Below are 25,221 nucleotides of genomic sequence, written 5' to 3'. Positions count from 1 at the left end.
TTGTTACAAGATATCTTAAATATGTCATTTTTGAGAAATGTGCTTGTTGTTTGCTTTCTTGCCGAGAGTTAGATGAGAAGATCGTTGCCGCTCTCGTGTCTGTAGGCTAAATATAAACATACAGCCAGCAGCCGGCTAATTTACAAAACATAGCAGCAGCACTGAAGCTCACATTAACACATTATATCTTGATCGTTTACCACATACAAAATCTAAATCGTAAAAATGAGAATTTGAGGCCAAAGTGAAGTCACACCATCAGGCATGTCACTTCGCTGGTTTTCGGTGTGGCAGGTTTTCACCCATTCATGCACATCCAAATTATTCTAACTAAGCGGACATGAATGGGCAGACAAAATTGAGAACTTTGAGGAGCTTTGAGAATGTCTGTTTGCCGTGAGGAGAAACCCGCACGGAGTACAAAAGATTCAAAACGCTTCCTCATCACGATTTCACGTCAGTTCATGTCTGTGCGACCGTCCTTGCGGAAAGTATAACAGAAGCTTTATCTAACTCTTCACCAGGAAACGAATAATAACAAACTATTCCTTCAACAGATTCCGATACAATCTGATGGAAAGATAGGCCGAGACTATGAGAGAGTTTTTTGATGTGTTTTTTTTTGCAGATCCAGGAACTTGTACATTTTTCACCATCTTCTCATAAACTACTGCACTTGCTTAAATAAGCAAATTCTGGCACATGCATATAGCACATCATAAATGTGCCAGATGTTAATGTAGACCAGGATCTTGATCCAAAAATTAACATTCCCAAACATTTGGATTTTGCAGCCTTGGTGGACGATCAGTTTGTGCTCTCTGTGGGCTCTCTAGTATGTTATATTAGTTGCAAGTTTCACCAGGTTTAGAATAAAACTCCTTGTATTATAGTATATTATAAAAGCTCAAGTTAACTCCAACATAATTTCCCCCTTTTCTGTTACCTTTTTTTCCTCCTTATTCTTCTGCATTTCAAGTTTACTTTCATTTCTATTTGATTTATCTTCTCACCTGACATTTTTGCTGCACTACGTACAGAATACGTTGCTCGGATAAAAAAGGCTTGCCTGATATGTCTTGTTGTCTCCAACGGTGAAGGGGAGCGGCTCCGGCAGGTTGCTGGGGGACAGCTGGGCGGCATAATAATATGGAGATCCACCGCTAGGCACACTGTGGTAGGGAACTGGGACCTGGGAGAGAAGATATATTCACATTAAAATAATATATCTATAAATCTGTCTTACAAATACAATGTAAGTCGGTTAAACTGGAGTTTTTTGCTGCAAATAAAAGGTCTGCTTTATAACAGTTGGGATCCAAATGTCCAGCGGTCTATAGAGCCAAATGGTGGCTATCTACTCTTAAATGACTCCTTTTTGGAATGAAACTTCTGTTAGCAAACAAATACATGTATATGAGCTAGGATGTAAAGGCATGGCTTGTTAAATGTATGTAGAACAGATAAATAATCACCTCAAAACAGTCAGAGGAAGCTTGACGACGTGTCCGGGGATTCACTTCCTCGACTACAATCTGGTACGCACTGTAGATAAGAAGACAATGTACGTTATTAAATGACAAATTAAATATTTCAAAAAAAAGGTTGTGTAGTTAATGTTGTGTCACGTTCATGTGGCCTTGCCTATTTATTTACTATTTATCAACCTGTTTTTTGAAGTGTCAAAGAATACCTCCATGTTACTCATGTTACCAAAAAATAACAATGGTTGACATTTTTTATAATAGATGACTGTACTGTAATGCACATGTTCAAGCTTGACCACTGCATCGTTCACAGACATATTTGCAAAAAGAACTACTTGATGTCTTGTGTTTATTTCTATGGCTTACCACTTGCTTTACATTAAGGACAATACTATGTATGTATCTATATACAGTATACTTTTAGCTAACTATTTTAACTGTTTATCCATTACTTTTTGTATTTTAGTACCATATTCTTGAATTGTTTCTGAACATCTTTAACGTTTCTAACAAATCTATGCTGTTTACCTTTTCTGTTATTTTCTCCAACACTTGGTGTGGTGCTGCATCCGCCACTTTTTCTCTTCTTTAAAGTGTCTTATTTCACACATAATGCATTGCACGACAGGCTCTCTAGGTAATCTTACATTAGTCACTCATAGGGAAGCTTTATGCAACAAATTTAAGTGTCTATGTCTGACTTAAAGTTATATTTAAGACAAAGACTCTATAAATAGACTGTCTATTTTTACGCAACTGGCCCCAGGTGTGACAAAAGCCTGTGTCTGGGTATGTACTATATGCTATGCATGCAATACCTTATAGGTGCTCCCTTGGCTTGGGCAGGTTTGAGCAGGACAGTGATGGTTGTTGCAGTTTCATTCAGGAAGGCCTCTGACCCATCGTACTCATCTATTGTCGGGGCTGAAGAAAGAGCATGAGTCTGTATTAGTGTCCATGTATCACCTTGCTGACTATCTACATGTGATACCAAAAAAAAAAAGGTTGTGACAATAAAATATATTAAAACTTATTTTCTACCTGAAATATTAGTAGTCACGTTGAGCGTGGTCGCAGGGCCGAACCCTTTGGAGGTGGATGCGCGTATGGAGAGCTGGTATGTGACCCCTGGGTGGAGCTGGGCAAACAGGTGATGGGTGGCATTGGAGGGCAGAGACACTGTGAGTCCCGGCCGCTGGAGAGGCACCGAAGGGTCGAATGAACGCACGCCACTGTAGTTGATCTGAGGCGGAGCAGAGAGGCAGAATCCCAGTTTATACATTTTTCTGAGTGATAGTTTGGCTGCTACAACATTTAGTGTTCCCACTGCTGCTGCTTACGGTACCTCATATTGTATGATGATCCCGTTGGGTTCAGTCGGTTCCTTCCAGTAAAGAAGAATTCGGTCTTCAAATGGAGTGGCTCTTAGTGACTGACTGGGAACTGAGCCGGGAACTGTTAACACACACACAGACAAAATTATAAAAACGCTCATAAAAATAACAATTAAATTCTGTCCTCCAAATGAAGGAGTTCCTAGTAAATACCAACAACAGGAATACACTCAGCAGGGACTTTCCTGAATCATGTTGAAGTTTACCCAAAGTAATAGCTCAAGAATTTTTTATGCTTTTTAATTTTTTCTACTTCCCAGCAGTGGCCTGTTGTGTCACCTAAACTATCAAAGTACCAGTAGATAAGCTCACAGCATTAGAAGCATTTACTTTTTACTTTACTTTTTTTAGAAAGCCAACAGCTTATGTTTGCTTGTTTGTTTACTTTGGTTGACTATATGACTTTTGTATTTGTTTATAATGCTGCTTATTGAGGTGAGATTCTTTCTATAAACCCACTTTTTTAATCTCACTTGCACAACTTCTTTTCTTTTGTTGTTGTATTTCTGCTGCGTTGTTTTATTGTGCAAACAAATCGATCTCAACATTCAAACAATACATAAATATAGATCTAAAAAAAAAAAATTGAATTAGAAAATAAAAACATTGATAAAAAATAAAGTGTGCTTTGTGTATCGCACCATCTTCATCGGTTTGTATGATGGTCTCGTCGCTCTCTTTCCGTCCCTCTGGATTGGTCAGAATCATCTTCAGTCTGATGTTGGTGTAGGGCGGCAGGTTTCCCACTAGGTGGCGTGGTGCTGAGAGGACAAAGAGAACATAACTTTATTGTAAAACAATAATGTATAACATTGTTTTATAGCATGATATTCAATGTAAAACAGCAGTATAAGTACTGGTAACAAAGCCTGTATTAGTAATTAAACTGATTGTTACCTTTAGGGTCCATGTCCAAGCAGTCGGCCTTGCTGCGGTTGTTGGCGGTCATATATTGGTAGCAGATGGTGACGTTAAAGGTGTGACAGCGAGTGATGTTGTAACCCAACGACTCCCAGTCCACCGCAATCAGACGAGCCCTGGTCTCAGCAATCTTCAGCCTCTTAGGAGTCCGCATAGGTTCTACAGAGGAACAGAGGAGAACACAGGGAAAGAATATCATGAGTTATCTCAGTAACCCAACAGATAATTGCCATATGAACTGTGTTAGACGGTAGCAGCTTGATCATAATATGCCCGCAGGGGAAAATAATCACCATTCTTTGATGACTTACAGTAATATATGAAAAATGCTTTAGTGAACTTCAAAAATATTTACTTTAATTCTGGTTCACTGGGGGTGTAAGAGGCAAATGTACTTTGCATTGCCAAAAAAAAGAGCAAGAGTGCTGAGTCAACATTTTCCCCAAGATAAAACAAGAAGGTTTCTAACGAACATCTATTTCTTCTCTTCGCTGCCAGTCAACCATTTCTCAAATGCAATAACTCCTACGAGGCACGTCTTTGGTTTCCATCTTTTATGTGAATTCAGAACTGTTATTGTCAATATAATCTACCTTCTCTCCAGCCTGCCCAGGGCTTTAATTACCTTAACTGGCTCATTTAACTGGATCAATAACCCCCCCAGAACCCGCCCATCTCTACAGACACACACTCACACACATTCACAGCCAAGACCGCAAACACAAAACCAAACCTGTCCTCATCTGCTTTATTTCAGTGACTAAAATCTCATGAATGTTTACCAACTTGTGCCTCTCCAGGCATTCAACAGTATGGTGTGTAAAGGCCTTAAAACTCAACGACAATTGTGCCGCCTTATCGATTAGTTGATTTAATCGACAGATCTGTGAAACTGAGTTTCTCCACAAAGATTCACACAAAAAGCACCACTTTAAATCCTGTGTTTACCAGAGATGTGCTCATAAGTTTCTCGGAAATAAGTCATTCAGCATGAAAAACGCATACAAAATTACTAATCAACTTAAGAACTCTTAGTCGACTAAGACCAAAACGACCGATCAGTTGACTAATCGTCTAAGAGAGGGTAGCCCGACTACCATTGCATCATATATTATAAGCTCATAAGTTTTGTGTGTAAAATCTTGATTTGCAACAGTAACTAGTAACTATAGCTGTCAATGAAGTAAAAGTATAAAGCAACATGAAATTGAAATACTCAGGTAAAGTAAGTAAGAGTACCTAATATGTACAATACTTGAGTGTATGTACTTAGTTTCATTTGACCACTGTAGTGAAGACACCTAAACCAAGTTGAAAAGAGGTTTAGTAAAGTGGGTTTTTGTTTTCAATTAACAGATGATTTGACATTCTTGACGGCTGAGGTGCAATAGGTTTGATCAGCCTCAGCCAAATACAAATATGCCTTCATTAACTCTGATACTGATCTTGCAGATTGACTCCGGACATCCCCAGACAAAAGTGGAATCTATCACTCGGCAACCAGAACAAACTTAATTAAAAGTTTTGTTTATTGTTCCCTGTCATAAAGTTGACTTCATTCACAGTGAACGTCGCCTGTTGATGTCCCTTCCTCCTCCTCTCTCTCTGCTTCCTTATGTCCTCCCAGGATTTTTTAATAAAAACAGCTCACCTTAAATAGAGAGGCAAGTCTCTCCCCAACCCCTCCTTGTCTCGCTCTCTGTTTTTCCCCGGGTCTTCCTCTCTCAGAGGAGACAACACAAGGACACAAACTTGTCGTTTCTTCTGACAACCCATTATCTGCCCGTCACTCACACACACACACACACACACACACACACACACACACACACACACACACACACACACACAGAAACACACAGGCACGGACATTCTCACACTCCATTATTACCCAAATACACACACACACACACACACACACGCTTCAGGTTGTGACAGAATCCAGATTAAATCTGGGCAGAGCACGTACAGGTGTGTGTTTATGTGTGTGTGCTCGCCTCAATAAAACTTCCCATAATAAGAATGCATCGTCAAGGACAAACACAACTCTCGTACACACACTCTCACACACACACACACACAGGGGTGTAAGCGAAACATGTTGAGGTTTGCTAAGTCATTTAGATGTAAATAGCTCACTAATAAAGAGACATACAGAGATATGAGAGAAAATGAGAAAGAAAGAAAAAAGACAGAGAGGAAGAAAGGTTGCGAAGACACCCGGGCAGGTAATTGTCTGCTGAGCAAATATTATTGCTCAACTGTGTATGTGTGTGTGTGTGTGTGTGTGAGTGTGTGTGTGGGTGTGTGTGGGTGTGTGTATGTGTGTGTTAATAGCTGAGGGGTCGGAGCATTTCATTTTTGCTTCAACCTGTTATTGGATGGTTGACATTTAAATAGAGCGAGAGGGAGACCTATTGCTTTCTCTGCCTGTCTCCCCCTCACTTGTCTCGGTCTCTTCCTCTCTGTCTGTCTGTCTCCCGGTTTAAAATCAATACTTGTGATCCTCGCCATAAACCTGGCTATTAGGGCGCGCACACACACACACACACACACACACACACACATAGAGTTAGGGCGGTGTAATAAATTGTATTGATTTCGGGGGCCCCTTGATGCCAACACTGCTTCACAGTGAGACGGTCTTCAACATGGAATTAAAACAAAATATATGGCTAGCTGCTTGTCTCTCTAACCTGCATTTCAAAACCCCCATTCCTTTTCTGACCCACAATGCATTGCTGCTTATCTGTGTCTATTTACTGTAGGTGGTGAAAGAGGAGTAGAGAGCAAGGTGGGAGGAGAGACAAAGAGAGGAAGAAAAGGGACAGGAGAGCAAAGAGAGTAGCAGAGAAAATGAGTAAAGAAGAGCGTAGAAAAAAAAGCGATGCGTGGAAAAATGAAACTGGGGCTGGAGGGAGTGAGGGGACAGATAAAAGGAGGCAGGGAGAGAGAGAGATGAGAGAGGGAAAGAAAGAGGCCGAGAGGAGGAACGGGGAGAGACGATAACTAGTTTGGAACGTGGCCAGAGTCAAGCGGGAGCAGGTCCAACGGTAAACCACAGAGGCTGCCTTGTCCCTTTCCCCCCTCCTCCTCCGGTAGACGTACAAACGGCTGGATTCATGTTGGAACTAAAAGGCTTTGTTCTCCACAGATGGAGCTTTGAAAACAACAACAATACCAATAAACACCAACAATAACGCCGAGGACGGCAAGCTTCATATCAGCTGAATCCAGAGGTTGGAATTAAAGAACGGGAAACAAAAGGAAAGGAAATGAAACTAAATGAAATAGAATTACGCTAAGGGCGAGAAAAAAAACAACCTGTCTCTCAACATGAAGCATTAAAAGGAGCCAATGAATATATACAGTAAAAAAGACCACAGAGCAGCAGAAAGAAGCTTGAAGAAAAGCAGAGAAGAAAAGAGGAAAGGAAAGGGAGGGTGGGGGGGACAGAAAAGGTTGACAGGAGATGCAGCTAAATCCAAGTTAATCTGTCCAATTAGTTCGTGGTAATCCTTCCACTGTCATGAGGAAGACAAATGAAACTCCGTCTTTAACTCTCATTTTCTCTCTGCGTGTCTCCGTCTCTCTCGGGGGCCAGATTTAAGCACATGAAAGGTGCATATTTGCACTGCAACATTCATTCAATTTTGCACTTGTGGGCTACGTGGAATCGGATTCTGACTTGCCTATGCAGAGGCTAATTTTTAGTGTCTTGATTCGCATACTTCGTTACTTAAACTTGCTATTTTGAGTGTATAGGTGCATTCACACTGAGAAATATGGCAAAATGCAGGGCTCTATAAGTGCCCGGATGTTGTACTCAAAACGGTCAAAACGTTGAGTATGGAACGCTGGACGCTTCTCACCCTCAACAGTCGCCATCTTTGCTACGTAGCGGAAGGGGAGTGGCCACCAATCTAATTCAAACTTGTGAAAATGGCGAACGAGGAAACTGCGATTTTGTCGACTAATCGATTAGTTAATTTAATCGACAGTAGGGGTGCGAATCACCAGAGGCCTCACGATACGATATTATCACAATACTTAAATCAAGATCTTATTGCGATTTTAGACATTTTGCGATATGCTGAGAATTTAAGATTGAGTACCTAAGATTTATTGCAATATATTGCAATTTCTTACCTTTTTTTAACAGCAAATTATGCAGTTTGTCAACATCTGTTTTATCTAATAAAACACAGTTTTCAGAGGTCTAGGGACCCCTCTGAAAATGGCCAAGCCAGTTTTTCCTCGCCAACATTTTGCGCAACTTTGGAATGTTATTTAGCGTTCTTCCCGACAAGCTAACATTACGTCAGTACCAATGGATTCATTATGTTTTCTAGTTCCGTGTGATACCAGTATCTTCACTCTAGCTTTAAGACTGAGCCCGCTACAACCTCTGAACGACAGAATAACGGCCGGACCCACCGGCGGGCCAGCGGATTGTTGAGAGGTTTTTAACAGTTTATATAATAAAGATCGATACTTGACGTCCGTGTATCGATACAATATTGCCGCGCAAAATATCTCGATACCATGCAGTATGGACTTTCTCTGTGAAACTGAGTTTCTCCAAAAAGAACCACACAAAAGCACCACTTTAAATCTTGTGTTTACCAGAGATGTGCTCATAAGTTTCTTAGAAATAAGTCATTCAGTATGGAAAAAGCATAAAAACGACTAAAGAAATCTTGGTTAACATAGACCAAAATGACCGATTAGTCGACTTATCGACTAAGAGGGGGCAGCCCTAGAGATTTATACACAATAACGTTTAATAGTTTAGAGCTTCTTCCCCAAATGCACAAATCTACATGTGCATATTAAAGGCAAAACCATCAAAATTTGCCATAAACTATCAAATGAACACACGGAACACCACTGTAAAACTGACTCTCGAACACACACACAGCAGACACTATACTGTGTCAGTAAGTCTCTTGGCTGCTATTTCAAGGGCCTGACCCCTTAAAGCGGCGTACTGCTGACTGTGTGTGTGTGCACGCGTGTGCGTTTTCTCATATATAAAGAAGTACATGTGATATACTGTGTGTGATTCCTACAACATCTGTGCTTGTGTGTCTGGAAATGTGTGTTTTGTGATTCCATTCTTCCATTAATCCAAGTGATGCTGAGTTTGTGCAACATACGAGAAATACTGTGGCTCTCTGAACTGTGTGTGTGTGTGTGTGTACATTGCTCTCCATCTCTTAGTGTGTCTCTCTTCTGTGTGTGCTCATGCCTGTTTGTGTGTGTGTCCATGTGTGTGTGTGTGTGTGTGTGTGTGTGTGTGTGTGTGTGTGTGTGTGTGTGTGTGTGCGTGTGTGTAACCTGCCATGACCAAGAGGTTTTCAGCAGAAAATTCAGGATTTGGATTAAAAGCTACTTCATCACCTTCTTCTGTCACACACACTCACACACACGTGCACACACAACACACACACACACACTCCCTAACTCTTCACTTCAAGTTGATTATTTTTCACCCTTCTGACAAGAGCAATGAATCACCACAGAAGAAAAATCGAGAGGAGTGGGAGAGAAGGAGAGACAGAGGGAGCATGAGAGAGAGAAGTGGAGATAGAAGAGATATAAAGAAGTGTAGAAGAAGAGATGAAATCCTCCCTCTTATCATATCAATTGCTCTGCTAGTGAGCGTGATTTCTGCTCCGTATCTTATTAGCTTTATTGGTTTTTAATTAAACAGTGTTTTGTGTGGTGACATGCTTTGGGTTTATGCCTGGTGTTTGTGCACACATTTCGCCGTGTGAGTGTGTGCGTGCATGTCTTCATTATTTTGCACGGAGCTAAATATTCAGTAAACTACAGGTGGTGGGATCAGACGAACCTAACCAAACAGGAAAAGCAAAGGAATCATTACCATTTAAATAACATTTCTACCCTGTGTGTGTGTGTGTGTGTGTGTGTGTGTGTGTGTGTCTCTCAACAAACACAAACACACACAAGTTCATCTTCAATTGTGTGTGTGTGTGTGTGTGTGTGCTATTATATGTGTATGAATACAGGTGTGAGTGAGAATTTGAATGACCTTAATCACAGTGAAAACAAAAAGAGAAAGACAGGTGGGGATTTATCACTACAACAATAATAAAGTCAGGAATAAGGAAAATTGTGTCCAATTTATATAGTGTTGTATTCAGCATTTGGATTCTATGTACGCTTATTTACACAACTTAATCTCTGTGTTTTTATATTGTGTGACAAAGGAAAGTTATTTACTTTACTAAAAATGAGGTTGGACTTAAAGGAATAGTGAGACATTTTTAGAAAGGCGCTTACTCCCTTTCTTGCCGAGGGAACAGCTAGCCTGACTCTGAGCAAATATAACAAAATCTGCCGACCAGCACCTCTAAAGCTCCCTGATTAACATGTTATATCTTGTTTATTTAATCAGTAAAAAAAAGCCGAAGTGTAAAAACATCAAATTGTGGTTTCACGGGATGGTTACGTGCTGGAGTATTTCTTGGTTGGTTGTTGTCACCATGAGCTTCCTAGGCTTCCAGCGGAAACCCAAGAGAGTTACTGCACTAATGCTGCGTTCCATTTGAACTGGGAAGTCGGAATTTCCGAGTTTCCAGTTGGAAATTCCAACTGGAACGGTCTGCTCCGGCCTTAAGTCGGATTTCCGACTCAGAAAATCCATGTATGTATACAAAAAAACGGGATACAGCGTTGTAGGCGGGCTCCCGCTCATTCCTATGAGAGTTGTTCAGTGATGCATGAAGCCAAAATGGCTCAACTGCTGAGTGATAAAGTACGAACAGTAAAAAAAAAAGCTGTAGTAATATACTGTTTGTTAGAACTTCTGTCTCATTAAATCAGTCGTACAAACAGTACCGTCCAAATCCACGTTGTTTGTATGCGCAAAATACCGGCGTAATGCATTGTTATCAACTGGTATTGCTAACAATGGCTAACAATAGCTAACCTGTCTGAAGCGAAACCCATTACATTTTCCAATTTGTTTTACTGAAATGCGGTCAACGCCAGTCAATGTGACGTCATTTCCATCTGAGACTTTTCGATTTCCGAGGAAAATGGAACGCAGTATAAAGCCAAGCACCCAGGAACAGGGCTGGGCTGTTTTAGTGAAGTGGTCACACTTGGTAGAGCAACTTCAGCAGCACATGACAGCATCATGTGACATACACTGGCCCCCCAAAAACAGAGTGAGATTATTCTACTTGTTTATATTATCTTTTTTTATAATTCACTTGGGGAGATCTTTCTCTTCTGCATTGTTTCAAGAAAAAAAATTATTTGTTTCAATGAAAATTCAGTGGAATTGTCTCACCCTATTTGCAGAATTTTAAACAGAACATTAAACTTGTTCACTTTGACATTTGTTGCTGTGCTAGAGTCTTAAATACATTAGAGTAGAAATCCCTCTAAAGATCATGAAAGATTTGTTTTCTTTACCTTCTAGTCAGTCGACAAAAATTATTCAGATATACCGAATGATTTGATGTAATTCTCTAAATTCATAACCCTATTTCCCTGCTTCGGTCGGATATCAACACATTATGTGGATTACAATGAGCTATCGTCTTTAACTCAAATGTGTTCCTGCGTGAGTGAGGAGAGGAAGATTAATTTCCTTTTCCTGTCAAACAGGAAACTGTTCAATACACAAGTCGCCTGAACAAGTCTATGACTTCCTCTCTGTCAATAAACACACACACAGGATCATTCACACACTCACACACACACACACACACACACACACGCAGGTTGGCAGACATCAGTCAGGCCCCGTGGTTATGAGTTTTCATCTCTCTTTCATTTTCATTCTCCAGTTTCATCATTCTCTTGCCTCTCACGCTCTCTCTCTCTCTCTTCTATTCTCTCCCCTCTTTCTCTTCCAGCCTTATTGTTTTTCATCATCTCTCCATCACTCCTTGATACTGTTTCTCATTCAATCTCGCTGCTTTTCTTTCTGTCTCTTTCTCTCGCATATCAACCCTCTCTCGCTCGCTCGCTCCGTCTCTCTCCCTCAGGCTAGCTGTGTTTATATTTCAGTCGTTTATTTCTACAAATGTCAGACAGTGTTTCTGCCCTCCGTCTATTGATCCACAGAGAGAGAAGGAGATGGGGAGAGAGAGAGAGAGAGAGGCGATGAGAAAGGGGGGGAAAGGCAGCGACAAGGAACGAAGTAGAAAGAGAGAAGGAAGAGTGGGAGATATGAGAGAAAGGAGGAGTGGCAGCGAGAAAACGAAAGAAAAAGCAGGATAAAAAGGGAGAAAGGTGGAGAGTGTCTCGAGTATTTTAATCACTCTTTCTCTCAGATCACTGAGCAACAACGGACTGACTAAGGCTCTCCCCTCCTTTCTTCTCCAGTTCGATTCCTCGCTACACCTCTCCACCCCTCTCCCTGCCTGCTCATATTATAAATATCACTCCGACAACTAAAATATAGATACCAAGACAAAAAAAAACAAAAGTAGACGGACTGATCGATAGATAATCAGACAGGCAGAAAAAGCTGTGTGTACAAGAAGACCCGTTTCAAGCAAAGTTACGTACCTTTTCTTGCAAAATGCAATTTATCATATTTTAGGTGGACATACGTGTTTATGATCCACCCTCATGGAATTCATTATAGTAACAAGTGTGAGGAAATAGTGTAAATATAAAGATGTTTAATGGAAAACTGATATAAATTTTTTTTTTTCGTATCACAAATTGGATTTGTTTATAACACTAATAAAGTCTAATACAGTCTTGTATGTGTCTGTGTCCTACCTGCGCATTTGGTCCGGGTAATGAGTGGTGGTCCAGCTTTTCCCGTCCCTCCCTCTCCTGGTCTGGTGAGTAACACTCGGATCTCGTACTCTGTGTCGGGGTCAAGATGCCATAACTTGTAGTTGGGAGAGTTGACGGCGTGAGTCTCTATCCAGCTGCCTGTTGTCATACGGTACTCAACCTAAAGGAGAAAAATCAAATATTACACATTATTTGAGTAGTCAGTATTAATCAATGTAAATGTCAAAGTATTAATTAAAAATATAATTAGCTTTCAGAAATACATTGAGTGGGAAATAAAATTACTCCATGTTAAAGGACTAGTTTGATATTTAATTAGACATTTTTGCCTCTGAGCAGTTGCCAGGCAACCAGCGGACACTCCAGGAAGTTACTGGTCCCAGCCAAGAAAAAGTCCAGCACGTAACCCCCCCGTAAAGCAGCTAATTATCATTTTTACAATTCGTTTTTTGTACAGATTAAACAAACGAGATTACTGGAGGACAGAGCCAGGCTAGCTGTTTCCCCCTGTTTCCAGTCTTTGTGCTAAAATAAGCTAAGCTAAGCTAAGCTAAGCTAACAGGCTACAGTTGCTTCATAGTCATTTCTCTTCTAACTCTCTGCCACACAGTAAATAACTGCATTTCCCACTGCATGTGTCAAACAATTCCTTTAAAAGGGTTATTAAAAAACACCAGATAAATAAACACACATGATCACAAATAATTTTACTAAAATATGAATAAATTAGTCCAAAATTACCACTTATACCGCTGCTTAAAGAAATAGTTTGAGAGTTTGGGAAATACTCTTCTTGGCGAGAGTAAGATGAGAAGATCAATATCACTCATTTCTAAATATAAAGCTACCGTCATTACATTATCTTAGCTTAGCATAAAGACTGGAAACAGGGGGAAACAGCCATCTTGGCTCAGTTCAAAGTTTTAAAAATCTACCAGCACCTCTAAATTTGACTAAGCTCATAACCCATAGCCTTCCCTGCTTTGTCCGTTAACTAGGGTCGGTAATGCTGAGAAACTACCAAGAGTACACTAGATTTTAAAAATTATACAACTGAAAAATCAAGCTCACCGTCGCCAACTCTATTCCCATTAAAGTAGATAGCAGCACTATAGCTCCAAAAGTTGCTATATCTAGTGAGAATGTCGCCAAGTTGGCAACACCGATAGCCCGAATGAAATGATTGGACGGGCTTCTTACAGCCCTGCAACATCCACAGATACCGTATTTTATTTCTCTTTTTTTTTTGTCAGAACATTTGATTTATTGTTTTCTGTCGGGATGAAAAGAGAATTTCAACAAATATAACAAAAATGTATTTGAACAGCACTACCAACCCTTCCTTTAATATTTAGCCTACAAACACAAGAGTGGTACTGGTAGAACTTCTCATCTAACTCTCAGCAATAAAGAGAATAAGCATAATTCCCCATATATTGAGCTATTCCTTACACATATGTCACTCAGAAGTCAGTCTATGTTCCTGCTTTCCTGTGAAAGGATAAACGATAATTGTTATGGGCATTTATTCCTTAAAAGCCATACAAGGTGTCTTACTGAACATACCTCTTTCAGTATAATAGGTCCGTCTCCAAATATGGAGTTAGCATTCAGCTGAATGAGCAGATAAGTCGGGCCGACGCCCAGCAGCTGGGGTGGGGCGATGGGGTGCGGAGGCTCTGTGGAAAAAAAACAAAGTTATAAAAGAGAAGAATTCAAAGGGCCTCACAAGATAAATGAAACACAATGAAACAAGGTCACAGCAGAACAGAAGAGGGCAGTGACACAAGGAACAACCTCCTGTAGTGACACAAAGCCTTGTTAGTGTAACAGATGACATTTGATATCTGTGAGAGCAAATTAATATTTCGAAAACTACCAGTAAACAATGACAACTAAACTAATGGCACAAATTGTTAGGGACATCCTAACACAAGGAAACTGCACTGACCTGTAATGTTATGACAACCAAGCTGTGTGAATGTAATGGTGAACTAATTGGCTAAATATGTTGTGGTCATGCGAGGGAGTAGAGAGTAAGCAGACCCATTGTGTTTCAACCCTACCTTCCTGTTCCTACTTTCTAACTAATAATAATAACTTAATACTACATTTTATTCATAGAGGGCTTTTCTAAATAGTCAAAGACACTTCACATAGCAAGATTTATAAACAGTTACTTTCATCTAACACTAGTAGCCATGTGGCTTCACGCATTGACTCTCCTTCTCTGTGTAACGTCTGTGTTATAATGAACTTAATATTAATGCAAACACGCCCTTTGCTGCTGCTTCACATCAAAAGCCTTCCACCTTCAAAACAAAAGAAACTGGAGGCTTTCATTGCTTCAGAAAGTGTCTCCCGTAGTGGCCGATACTTTGTGCCCCCTTTCACACACATGGAATATGTAAATTTGCCGGCTTCGTCTAGCTGTTAAAGTAATGTCTTCTTTGTCTTTCAGACATAGGTGTCTGTTATGTAAATGTTCCTTACAGCTTAATTCAGACGAAAGGACATTTACGGGGAAGAGCCACAATGCTAGCGTGATGTTTTGCATCTGGTGCGAGAGGTGAAAGAGTTTAGAAAGTAGTGATATGAGAGAAGATGAGTGTTTTTCTCTTGCAGGCTGCATGAGTGATCGGTTTTAAAACTTATTTTGCCATCCAAGTAAATCCTGTAATATATTTTCTCATCAGTTTCATCATTTAATATTATTAGAGAGTGATTTATGCTGCCTGTTTTCTAAAGTCCATCAGTGGACAAGCAGAGAATGATACAAACATGCTAAGTTAACTTGTTTTGTCCCGAGTCATGCTCAGAAATGCATTAGAAAAATGAGCTCTTCACGATGTTTGAGCTTTATTGAACTGGTTTTATTTTCTTTCTTTACCTGCTGCAGCCTTTACGTTAATATAACGGCATTCAATTTTGACTTGTGCCATGTTAAAAGTGACTGAAAATTTAGTAGGTCTGGCCTCGTCAGATTGCCGTTGTGATTTCAACATACAAGTTACTCGAGACATGAGCCAATCACGAGCCGAGCAAGAAAGCAGCTTGCTAGCGTGAGCAACCAAGCTGCTACGTTAGCACCACGGTAGCTGTTTGGCTAGAAAGACTCAACTAACTAACTTCATTTATGATCAAATAGGCAAATCTCCTCTCGGCTACTTCCCTCAGAGCAGCTGTCCATCACAGCTGCCAATCATGACGTCTCACCCCATTTTTATAGCATCAAATAACTAATTAAAACCAGACTTACATCAGCTTGATAAGAAATTTCTAAAATGACAGAAACCATCTTTGGAAAAAAATTATTTGACGTGTACTTTGACTTTTTAGTTTGTCCCATCCGCTAACATGGAGGGGGCGTGATTTATGACCTATACTGCAGCCAGCCACCAGGGGGCGATCCAGATGTTTTGGCTTCAGTTTTGGGGAGCTGTCATGTCGTCCATCTTTAGATACAGTCTATGGTATACATTTAAAATCATGATCGGGTTCTGATTATTGTTGGCTTTTGGGGTTTGTATTCCAATGTAAAGTCAATTTTACAACAAGCTTACCAAATGTTTATCTACATGAACTACTCCTCGTTTTGATTGGTATAGATTTAGCAAGGGAAACAGATAGCGATACACCTTTACCTACTTGGATAAGACTGCATTTCATAAAAAGTGCCATTAAAATATTATTAACAGCTGAATGAGCAATGACGTTTTTTAGAATTATATATATACTGTAGTTTTCATTCAACATATGTCTTGTATATCAGCCGTGATGCTCTCAGTCAATAAATAGTGTGTGTTTGTGTGTACTTGTGCACGTAAATGTGATGGATGTGTGATGGTTCAGGGCCAGTCAGTCAGATCAGAGCTAACTGTCACGCATCTGTGATTGACAAGCCGAAAAGCACAACACAACCTTAAAACACGCTGCATCAAAGATTTATCTACTTGACACGTACAGATACACACAGATCAACACATGAATTAATCACACACAAACACACACACACACACACACACACACACACACTGTGGTCTATCTCGCATACAGTAAATCATAAGGATTTTATCTCTCTCAGCCACATTCTCAAACACACCACCAGGCAATTTTACTATCAGTATGAAGATAGGGGAAAAATGAGATTTTTTTTTTTTTTTTGCAATCCAGCTTCAATCACATCATATCAAAGCAAGTATTATCTAAATTATATGTGTGTGCATGTGTGTTACTGTGCATGTTGTTCCTTTAATATCTATATTTTGCATTGCTGTCACCTCGTTTTCTCTTTGTGTGTGTTTGTGTTTGCATTTCTGTGTGTGTGTGTGTGTGTGTGTGTGTTGAATATGGCTGTCAGAGAGGTGCAGGCTGGGAAGTGTCTTTTTAGCAACAGATGAAACACTGTAGTTTGACAGCACATGCAAACGCAGACACAGACACACACACACACACACACAAACAGCTGAATCCAGATAATGAATGTTGAAGTGACTTCAGAAAACCGACAACGTCAACAACATGTCAGCTCGCAACGCCATCAAATAAACAAAGTAAACAACTTGATGATTAACAAACAAACGAAGAGAGAAATAAAGCAGAAAACTCGCAAAGATAAATGTATTCAAGCACAGAAACCAGCGGGTTCGACTGCTTGCAGCCAACTTGAATATGTGTTTGTGTGTTACTTAAAAAAACCCTATTGAATATCTCAAAGATGAATAATACACATAAAATGAAACAGTAAGGAATGTAAGTGGGTCATTATGTGACTCCAGAGAAAACAAGAGCTGGAACGGGTTCATGCGTTTTATTTTCTTCTTCTTTTTTTTTGTTCCATCACTTGTCATTTGTACAGTTGACCTAAAAAAATCTAACAAATCATCAATGGTGTTGTTTTGCGATGGGTTTGTTGTCACCATCTCTTTTATTATTAATCACATGTGTGAACCCCTTCATCATTTCTCATTTTTATGGGTCAAATGTAAATGATAATAACAAAACAAATCAACATCAGGGAAAAACTTCTAATGTGTGTGTGTGTGTGTGTGTGTGTGTTGTTTTCTGACCTAACCCGTCGCAGTGATTAATTTGTTTTTACTGTCACTCATTTTCTTTACTGATATTAGAATTTAAAAAAACCTCCAGAGGCATTTGTAGGTTTTCAGATTTATGATGAAGTGAACAAACAACGAGACAGAGACAGACAGACCAACAGAAAGAAAGACAAAGACTGTGTCCAGAATCATTCACTCATTCACTCACTACTCCTACTCACCATCCAGGGAGTTCTATGTAGAGTTCTATATATATTTTTTCTGTGCCGTTAATTACGTCATTGCTGACGAACAATTAAAACGTGGCCGTTCAACATCGGCTGCTGGACAATCGATAATATAGGGTATAATAATTCTCACTATACATTCGGACAGCGCTGCAAAATGGCGAACTCACTATATAGTGAGTAGTGAGTGATTTCAAACACAGCCAGAAAGAAAGAAAGAGATATGTTGTTGGTGACTGGCGCCCACTAGGCATGTTCTTCTTTGTTGTCCATCGTCAGCAACCTTGTCAATAAAGTTTACTTTGCTGCTGACATCACCATGGAGCTCACTGGAGGACATCTGACCTCCAGAGCACGAGAGGAGTGTGTGCATGAGTGTGCAAGTGTGTGTTTCAGTCGTATCGACAGCCAACAGTGGTAGTAGGTTTTCTATAGTTCCATAATGCCTGAAGCTTTACCTGTCACTATCACTTACAGTGAGCATGTGTGAGTGAGTCTGAGTGTGTGTGTGTGTGTGTGAGTGTGTGATAGGTTAAACAGGAGAAGGAAGTGACCCATTACAGGTTTAAGACAGTTATATGAATTCAAGTCAATTGTGCGTCCTCTTAAGTCTGATACATGTGTGTGTTTGTGTGCATGTTTGTGTGACAATAATGTTGCAGGAGCTTTTTAGGGCATGGGTTGTGTGTAATGCAAGCTGGCATGGTGTGTGTGTGTGTGTGTGTGTGTGTGTGTGTGTGTGTGTGTGTGTGTGTGTGTGTGTGTGAGTGTGATACGAGCTGGCGTGATGATGCGCTCTGTCACCGTAGGAACCAGAGGGCAAGGCTTTATTAGAGTTTGGCTTTGACCAAACCACTAGTGACAAACACACACACACACACACACACACACACACACACACACACACACACACACACATAAATACACAGTCAGACTCTCTCATACTTCTTTGTCTCTCACACACACAACGTTTATAAACTGTTTGTCATGTGAAATGTATAGATCTATCAGATGAAGAAGAGGAGGAGGAGGAGGAGGATTACTCCCTGATGGAAACATCAAAATGTGGTTAATCTGAGCTCAACTTTGTGAAGATAATCAACTAGTTTTAATTAACAAAACATCTGGGTATAAGAATTACCTGGGAATCCCATGACACCCCTCTCATGTTCCCATGATGCACCTCTGCCTCTACAAAATGTGCTTCTCGTCTCTGATCTTGACAGCTCCAGCACACACAGAGGGAGACCATAATGGCACATCTCTGTCATCTACATGTTATAAATATCAATAGACTCGGCCTGCGCGTACCTGCACCGAGGCAATCTCACATCACCCAGCAGACCACTTCTCAGCCTTTGAAAATGAAACCTGGGTTACCGTCCTACTGCCAAACAGTTTTAATATATACAAGTCATATTTTGGCACTTTCCTATGATTTCTTTCTTCCATTTTCCTGCTCCTACCAGATACACGATTCCTCCAGTAAGCATCCCTCATCTCACAATAAATAAATATAAAAAAATATTCAGAGCAAAAATATTAATAATGCAGCTTAACTCTGTCCATATTCATGGTCGTCAATGTCCTGCAGGAGCCTCAAATCTCCGACACGCATACTTTTTCGAGAAGTGAAATAAACATATTCCCTGTTCCTTTGATTTTTCTCCCGCTCTCATCTCCCATCTGATATTTCTAATAAATAAACATGAGGCTGCTCTCCTTCCACATTCATAACCACACAGTCCTCATTCTTTAATTGTGATATCTTTTCTAACAAGCGAGACTCTGGATCAATATTCATAATCGCCAATATCCCTCAGAGCTCCAAAAAGCGTCACAGATAGAGAGAGAGTGGACGCTTTTCAAGCTGACGACTGGCTACGAAACGCGTATCGCTCAAAGTGCGTCTTATTGAACTACGTGAATCTATTTTCATATATGTAGATCGGTCCTATTCATGTTAAGACACATGCCTCCTGCTGAGCGGATCCCTCGTCTCTCTCCTCTTCGCCTTCAAAAAAAGATGTTCGTGATAAATAAACATTAGCCACTTATGTATTCTTACTATATCAGCAAGGTCCTGCAGAAACAGTGGGTCTCCAAAACCAACATATTTTCTTGACCAAAGAGAAGACATTCCCAGAGGGCATTGCAACCCTAACCTTGGCGGCGTTAGTGCCAAGCGACACCGAGAGTTGAACCCCTAAACCAGCCAGCGTAAGAGCTCCATTATCTGAGCCACACCGGCTAAAATTAATATTCATGGTGCTCGCTTCTGCTTTGATTTCTCATTTCTTTCTCCTCTGCCATCTCTTATGCAGAATAATAAACATAACTCTGCTCAGCTGTTTACATATTCAGACATATTCCTGATTCTGATATGGATATTCTTGAGATAATGAGCAGACTATTTACATTTAACTTTTCCTCAATCTCCACTTCTCCGTCTCCCCCCTCCTTTCTGTCACTCCCTTATCATTCTTTCGCCTTCACCCTCTCTCTGCCCTGCTCCTCCCCCGTCTCTCTCTCTCTCCCTCTCTCTCTCTGGGAGATGAATTGAATATGTAAGCTATTGGATGTGAATGAATAAAGCATCCCATCTCAAACACACATTGGTGACACCTTATTAACCACATGTCAGCTGCACATGACAGCTAGAGCACACACAGTTTCCATTCACACACACAGCATACACATGTGCACATAGACACTAATGCCGCCGCTTCACACACACGCGAGCATCCACACACACACACACACGTGCACGCAAGTACAAACACAAGGCTGGCATACACACATCTACATATCGTCACACACAAACTCTCCTCATTAGTCTATATTGTGTTAGTAACTTACATTTTATCAGTCAGACACAGTGAATGCACATTTGATTGGAAAGACATTTGACATTCAAAAAGTTAAACACAACACAAAAGTTGCCCATAATACAAAATATAAAAAATATAACTGGGTCAAGAATATAACTTTGGTCATCAACAGGGTCACGGAGAGATTCAAATCAACTTCATAACAGCGATTGTTAAATATTAGCGTAGCAACCGTAACTAGGCCCAACGGCTCTGTCGGACTTTGAATTTGGTCTTATCTATCGGTCTAATCTGTCTTATTTATTTATCTTTTTGCTTTGTGAAATGAAAAACACAGGCAAAAGTCGAAAAAATTGATTAAACAGTGTGTTTGTTTACTGTAATGTAAGCTGCTAACGTTAGCATGTCTGCCTACTAACTTACTACATACAGGAGTAACCTAGTGTTTACCTCCAAGGCCTTTGGTACTTTCCAGTAAAAGCTATCTACTAAAGCTGAGGTATCAAATATTAAATCAGAGAAAACAAAAGGAAAAACAAGTATTATAGAGATAACAATCAGGCAAAACAATCAAGTATTTTTTTTAAATCCTCACCTCTGACGATAAGACCAGCAAAGTTGGACACCCCGGAGCCGCGCTCTGATTGGGTGACGCAGCGGTACAGATCTTGATCCTGATTCGTGACTTCCTTGAGGTGGAAAGTGGCTGCGAAGCGTCTGTGGTTGATGTTTTTGGTCAGAGCCACGGGAATATCTTCTCCATTTCTCCTCTGAATCACAGACAAACACACACAGACAAATCAGGTATCGCTGCTGCAGAGGCTGGTGGAGGGTTAACTGCCTTGCTCAAGGTCACAAGGCAACAATGGACCACACACGCACACGCACACACTCACACCTCCCCTCTGCCTCACTGACAGCAGGTTTGAAGGTCATGACTACAATAGAGCTGTAATGAAATCAGCAGCTATTAAACTCTTAATCATGTTAGCTGCTATGGCCTGGGGTCGCTCTCTGCATGCGCGCGTATTTGTGTGTGTGTGTGTGTGTGTGTGTGTGAGGATGACACTTTATTATTGGATGTACCCGTCCTGAGGGCGGAACGCTGAACACAATGTTTCATTTCTTTGTGTTTGTCTATTTCTACTACACCATATTGGGGGCATGCAAATATATTTAGTCGTATTTTATATTCAATTATTTGTTAGCAAGGATGAATAGCCAAATAACGAAAAAACACATTTTCTCACGTGCCTCTAGTGGCATCGAGCCATGTAGATTTTGGTTTTAATTGCCCGGTTTGTTGAGATAGTCTTCTTTGTGATTTCTGCACATTTAAAACAACTGGAGGACTATTTTCTGGTTGAAAGTAGTTCCAATGAAAACTGTTCACAGTGTGTTTTGTGGATTATCTATCTCACTAGTGATTATCCACTACTACTAGTGCTGCGCCCGTTTGTGGCGTTCGGAATGAGCCAATTGCTTTGCTCCAAGTAAGTGCAGCGTTGACGAGAACTGCCCATCGTTCGTTGACTCCAGGGAAGTAAAGAAGAGTTTGGTTGTTAACGTTAGTAGAGCTGACCCGAATGCTTCGAAGCTTCGACCGTTGCCATGGTAATCAATCTCCAAATCAGTATTCGAATGCTTTGTTTTTGTTTATGTTTTCGTAAAAGTATGCAATAATGAAGTATAAATAGCCCATAAAATAAGGTGTAATTATTCACATATCAGGGCATAATTATTCATTATTTTTATTCAACATTAATTATTATTATACACAGTACGCTGTATGCTTGTTTATTCAAAGTTTATCAATATTGAACGTGTCGAATGTCTAAATTGCACCAAATTCGACAAAGCGCTTCCTTGGCTCCCCAGCAAAACACCCACCAAGTGTGAAGTAGATCGGATGAACGGTTCTCGAGATATGTGGAAGACATACAGACAGAGACATGCCTTGCTTTATAGTTCGATTTTTGGAATGAGGAAATGCTGATAAACTTTGTAAATGTAATTTTTCAGTGATGTGTGCAGCATAGCCGATATGAGGAAAATAAAGTGTTTTTTAACATTAAAGCATGTAAACATGTACTAGTAGAAACCCGAAATGCAAATATGCACTTAAAAATAAGCATGATAGGTCCTCTTTAAGTGTGTGTGCATGTTTTGTAGCTGTACCTGCAGCCAGAGTTTATTGTTGGCAGTGTCTCGTTTTGTAGCGATGCACTGAAATGTGGCGTTCTGTCCGGCGTTCACCTCCACGTCCCCAAGACGAAGGAAATGCGGGGATTTATCTGCAAAGCAAATGAGGTCAAACATTAGATTGAGTTTACAGCAACTGCACAGTATGTAGTTGTGTTTTTAAAAGTTTTTGGTTTCATCTTATTTGTCTGTTAAAAGTGGAAACGAGGTGACAGAGCCAGAGGGAGTTATAGATACAAACAGGTTATCACAAACACACTATATACATTTCAGGACATTTTCTAACCCTAAGGAATATGTTCGTTATTACTGCGATTCGATTTTACTGGAGTCGGATGAAGCGCAGTGCTGGGAGGTAACATCAATGTCACATCCAGTATATATTATTCACATAGCTCCTAACGACCACGCTAAGATATGAAATAAGCCTTTTAGACCCTGAAGATGCAGTTCAGCTATGATATTCTTATTCTGGGGAGGTGATTGCAATCATAGATAGCAGCTACTATGGTGAATGAAAACACACACACACACACACACACTAGCTTGCACGCATGCATTCATGCACACACAAACCTGTGTGTCCAGACATGCAGCTGTGAGAATGAATGCTTCCACTGTGGCGACTAAGTACTAATTCCTTTTCAAATACTTGCCCCCTTCCCATTAGGAGTCCCGCTCTTCTGCCTTTAAAAGGACTCTTCTTTTAATAGTTTTCTCAGATTCCAGGTCACTTTATTGACAAAATTAATGTTTTTGTCAGAGACATAATCGCTAACTTCTGACGGCGAAAGGGACAACGGGGATACCGGGACCTCACAAACTGTACAAGAGGACGCTGCAAGACGGTTTATCTTTATGACTTTTAATCAATAGAATCTACTAAGAAACAAAATTGTCCCCAGAGATTTCGTTGCTGCTACAAGACAGATGACCAAAAGGAGTTGTAATTGCTTCCCTTCCAACACAGCGGACCCTCCAGGAACCTGCCTACGGCTCTAGATTAACAGACCCTTCTGTTAACGGTAACGGTTTGTCGTCACAGCTCTTTTCTGGCCCTCTAGAAGTAAGGAAACACTCAAGCGAAGGAGAGAAGAGACGTAGCGAGAATTTAAAATGGATCGCAGCCCTCATCTCTTTCCTGTCAGTGTGAGACAAGACAGCTACTGTTCACTATGTGTGTGTGTTTAACTGTGTGTGTGGGTTAAAGAGAGAGAGAAAGTGCTGAGTGGTCAGAATCTTCTCTCTCTATGATTGCCCTAATACTGTCTCATTTCCCGCTTCACTCTCTTTCTCTCAGTCTCACAATCTCCCTCTCCCTTTTCATTTCTCTCATTTTTTTCCCTCTACGACTTTTTTCCTCTCGCTGCATCCCTCCTCTCCTGTGTCACCTTCCCACTTATCTACCCATTCAAGTGCAACAGAAACCATCCCAGGTACAGTCTAATTAGTGGCCAAAGCTATCAGCGCCTATTCAGCGAGCTAGGACTAATTGCTGGCATGCTAATGACTCACCGCACGGGTAGCTGAGCACCTGAATGTCGTCGATGGCGATGAAGCCGGCTTTGCTGTCCGAAACCTCTGCTTCAAATATGACCTGAGAAAAGAGAGGGAGAGATTTAGCTGTTACTGTCTTCATTACAATCACTATTATATACAATATTTTCTAAACATTACATCCTTTATTTAAACAGGTAGTCTCATTGAGACCAGATGTGTTTTTAAAGAGAGACCTGTGCACAGGAATAAACATATACAGTATAAACCAGAGCTGCAATGTTATAATATTAATACTTAAATGTGAATATTTTCTAGTTTCTTTACTCCTCTATGACAGTAAACTGAATATCTTTGAGTTGTGGACAAAACAAGACATTTGAGGACATCATATTGGGCTTTGGGGAAACACTGATCAACAGTTTTCACCATTTTCTGACATTTTGTGGATCAAACAACTAATGGATTAATCGAGAAAATTAATCAACAGATTAATCAACAATGAAAATAATCGTTATTTGCAGCCCTGGTATAAACACACACAATTTACATACACTACAGTAGTTCCACATTAAAGAAAACTATTGCAAGTAACAATAGAAATGCTAAAATAAAGACAAAATAAAGATTAAAACATTCAAAAGAAATGAGAGCATGATATTCTGTTTATAATTTCCCCTTTCAAATATTTTTGTTGTTTTATTAGTTTAGTGTTTTATTACTCACAATGTGTATTTTTGAAAATAGGGTTATTAAATCAAACACAGAAAACATTATAAGAATATCGAGTCATTTCTGACCAGTGTTGTCAA

At 40.2% G+C, this 25,221-nt stretch overlaps 1 protein-coding gene across 24 annotated transcripts in view; it reads right to left on the bottom strand.

Moving 5' to 3' along the window:
• ptprk (protein tyrosine phosphatase receptor type K) overlaps positions 1–25,221 on the bottom strand; it is a 133,269-nt gene that overhangs the window by 35,926 nt on the left and 72,122 nt on the right. For all 24 annotated transcript variants that reach the window (XM_074616280.1, XM_074616275.1, XM_074616279.1 and 21 more), the window contains 12 exons: positions 24,428–24,509; positions 22,889–23,004; positions 21,306–21,480; positions 14,162–14,274; positions 12,575–12,755; positions 3,779–3,961; positions 3,523–3,642; positions 2,833–2,942; positions 2,529–2,730; positions 2,306–2,411; positions 1,476–1,545; positions 1,070–1,192 (listed from right to left, as the gene is read on the bottom strand). In XM_074616280.1, the coding sequence (XP_074472381.1) occupies positions 1,070–1,192; positions 1,476–1,545; positions 2,306–2,411; positions 2,529–2,730; positions 2,833–2,942; positions 3,523–3,642; positions 3,779–3,961; positions 12,575–12,755; positions 14,162–14,274; positions 21,306–21,480; positions 22,889–23,004; positions 24,428–24,509 (1,581 nt within the window). The remainder of the gene's footprint in view (positions 1–1,069; positions 1,193–1,475; positions 1,546–2,305; positions 2,412–2,528; positions 2,731–2,832; positions 2,943–3,522; positions 3,643–3,778; positions 3,962–12,574; positions 12,756–14,161; positions 14,275–21,305; positions 21,481–22,888; positions 23,005–24,427; positions 24,510–25,221) is intronic.

Source organism: Sebastes fasciatus, chromosome 18, assembly GCF_043250625.1.
Source record: "Sebastes fasciatus isolate fSebFas1 chromosome 18, fSebFas1.pri, whole genome shotgun sequence".
NCBI classification, from domain to species: domain Eukaryota; kingdom Metazoa; phylum Chordata; class Actinopteri; order Perciformes; family Sebastidae; genus Sebastes; species Sebastes fasciatus.
This window is presented reverse-complemented; position numbering and strand designations above follow the sequence as displayed.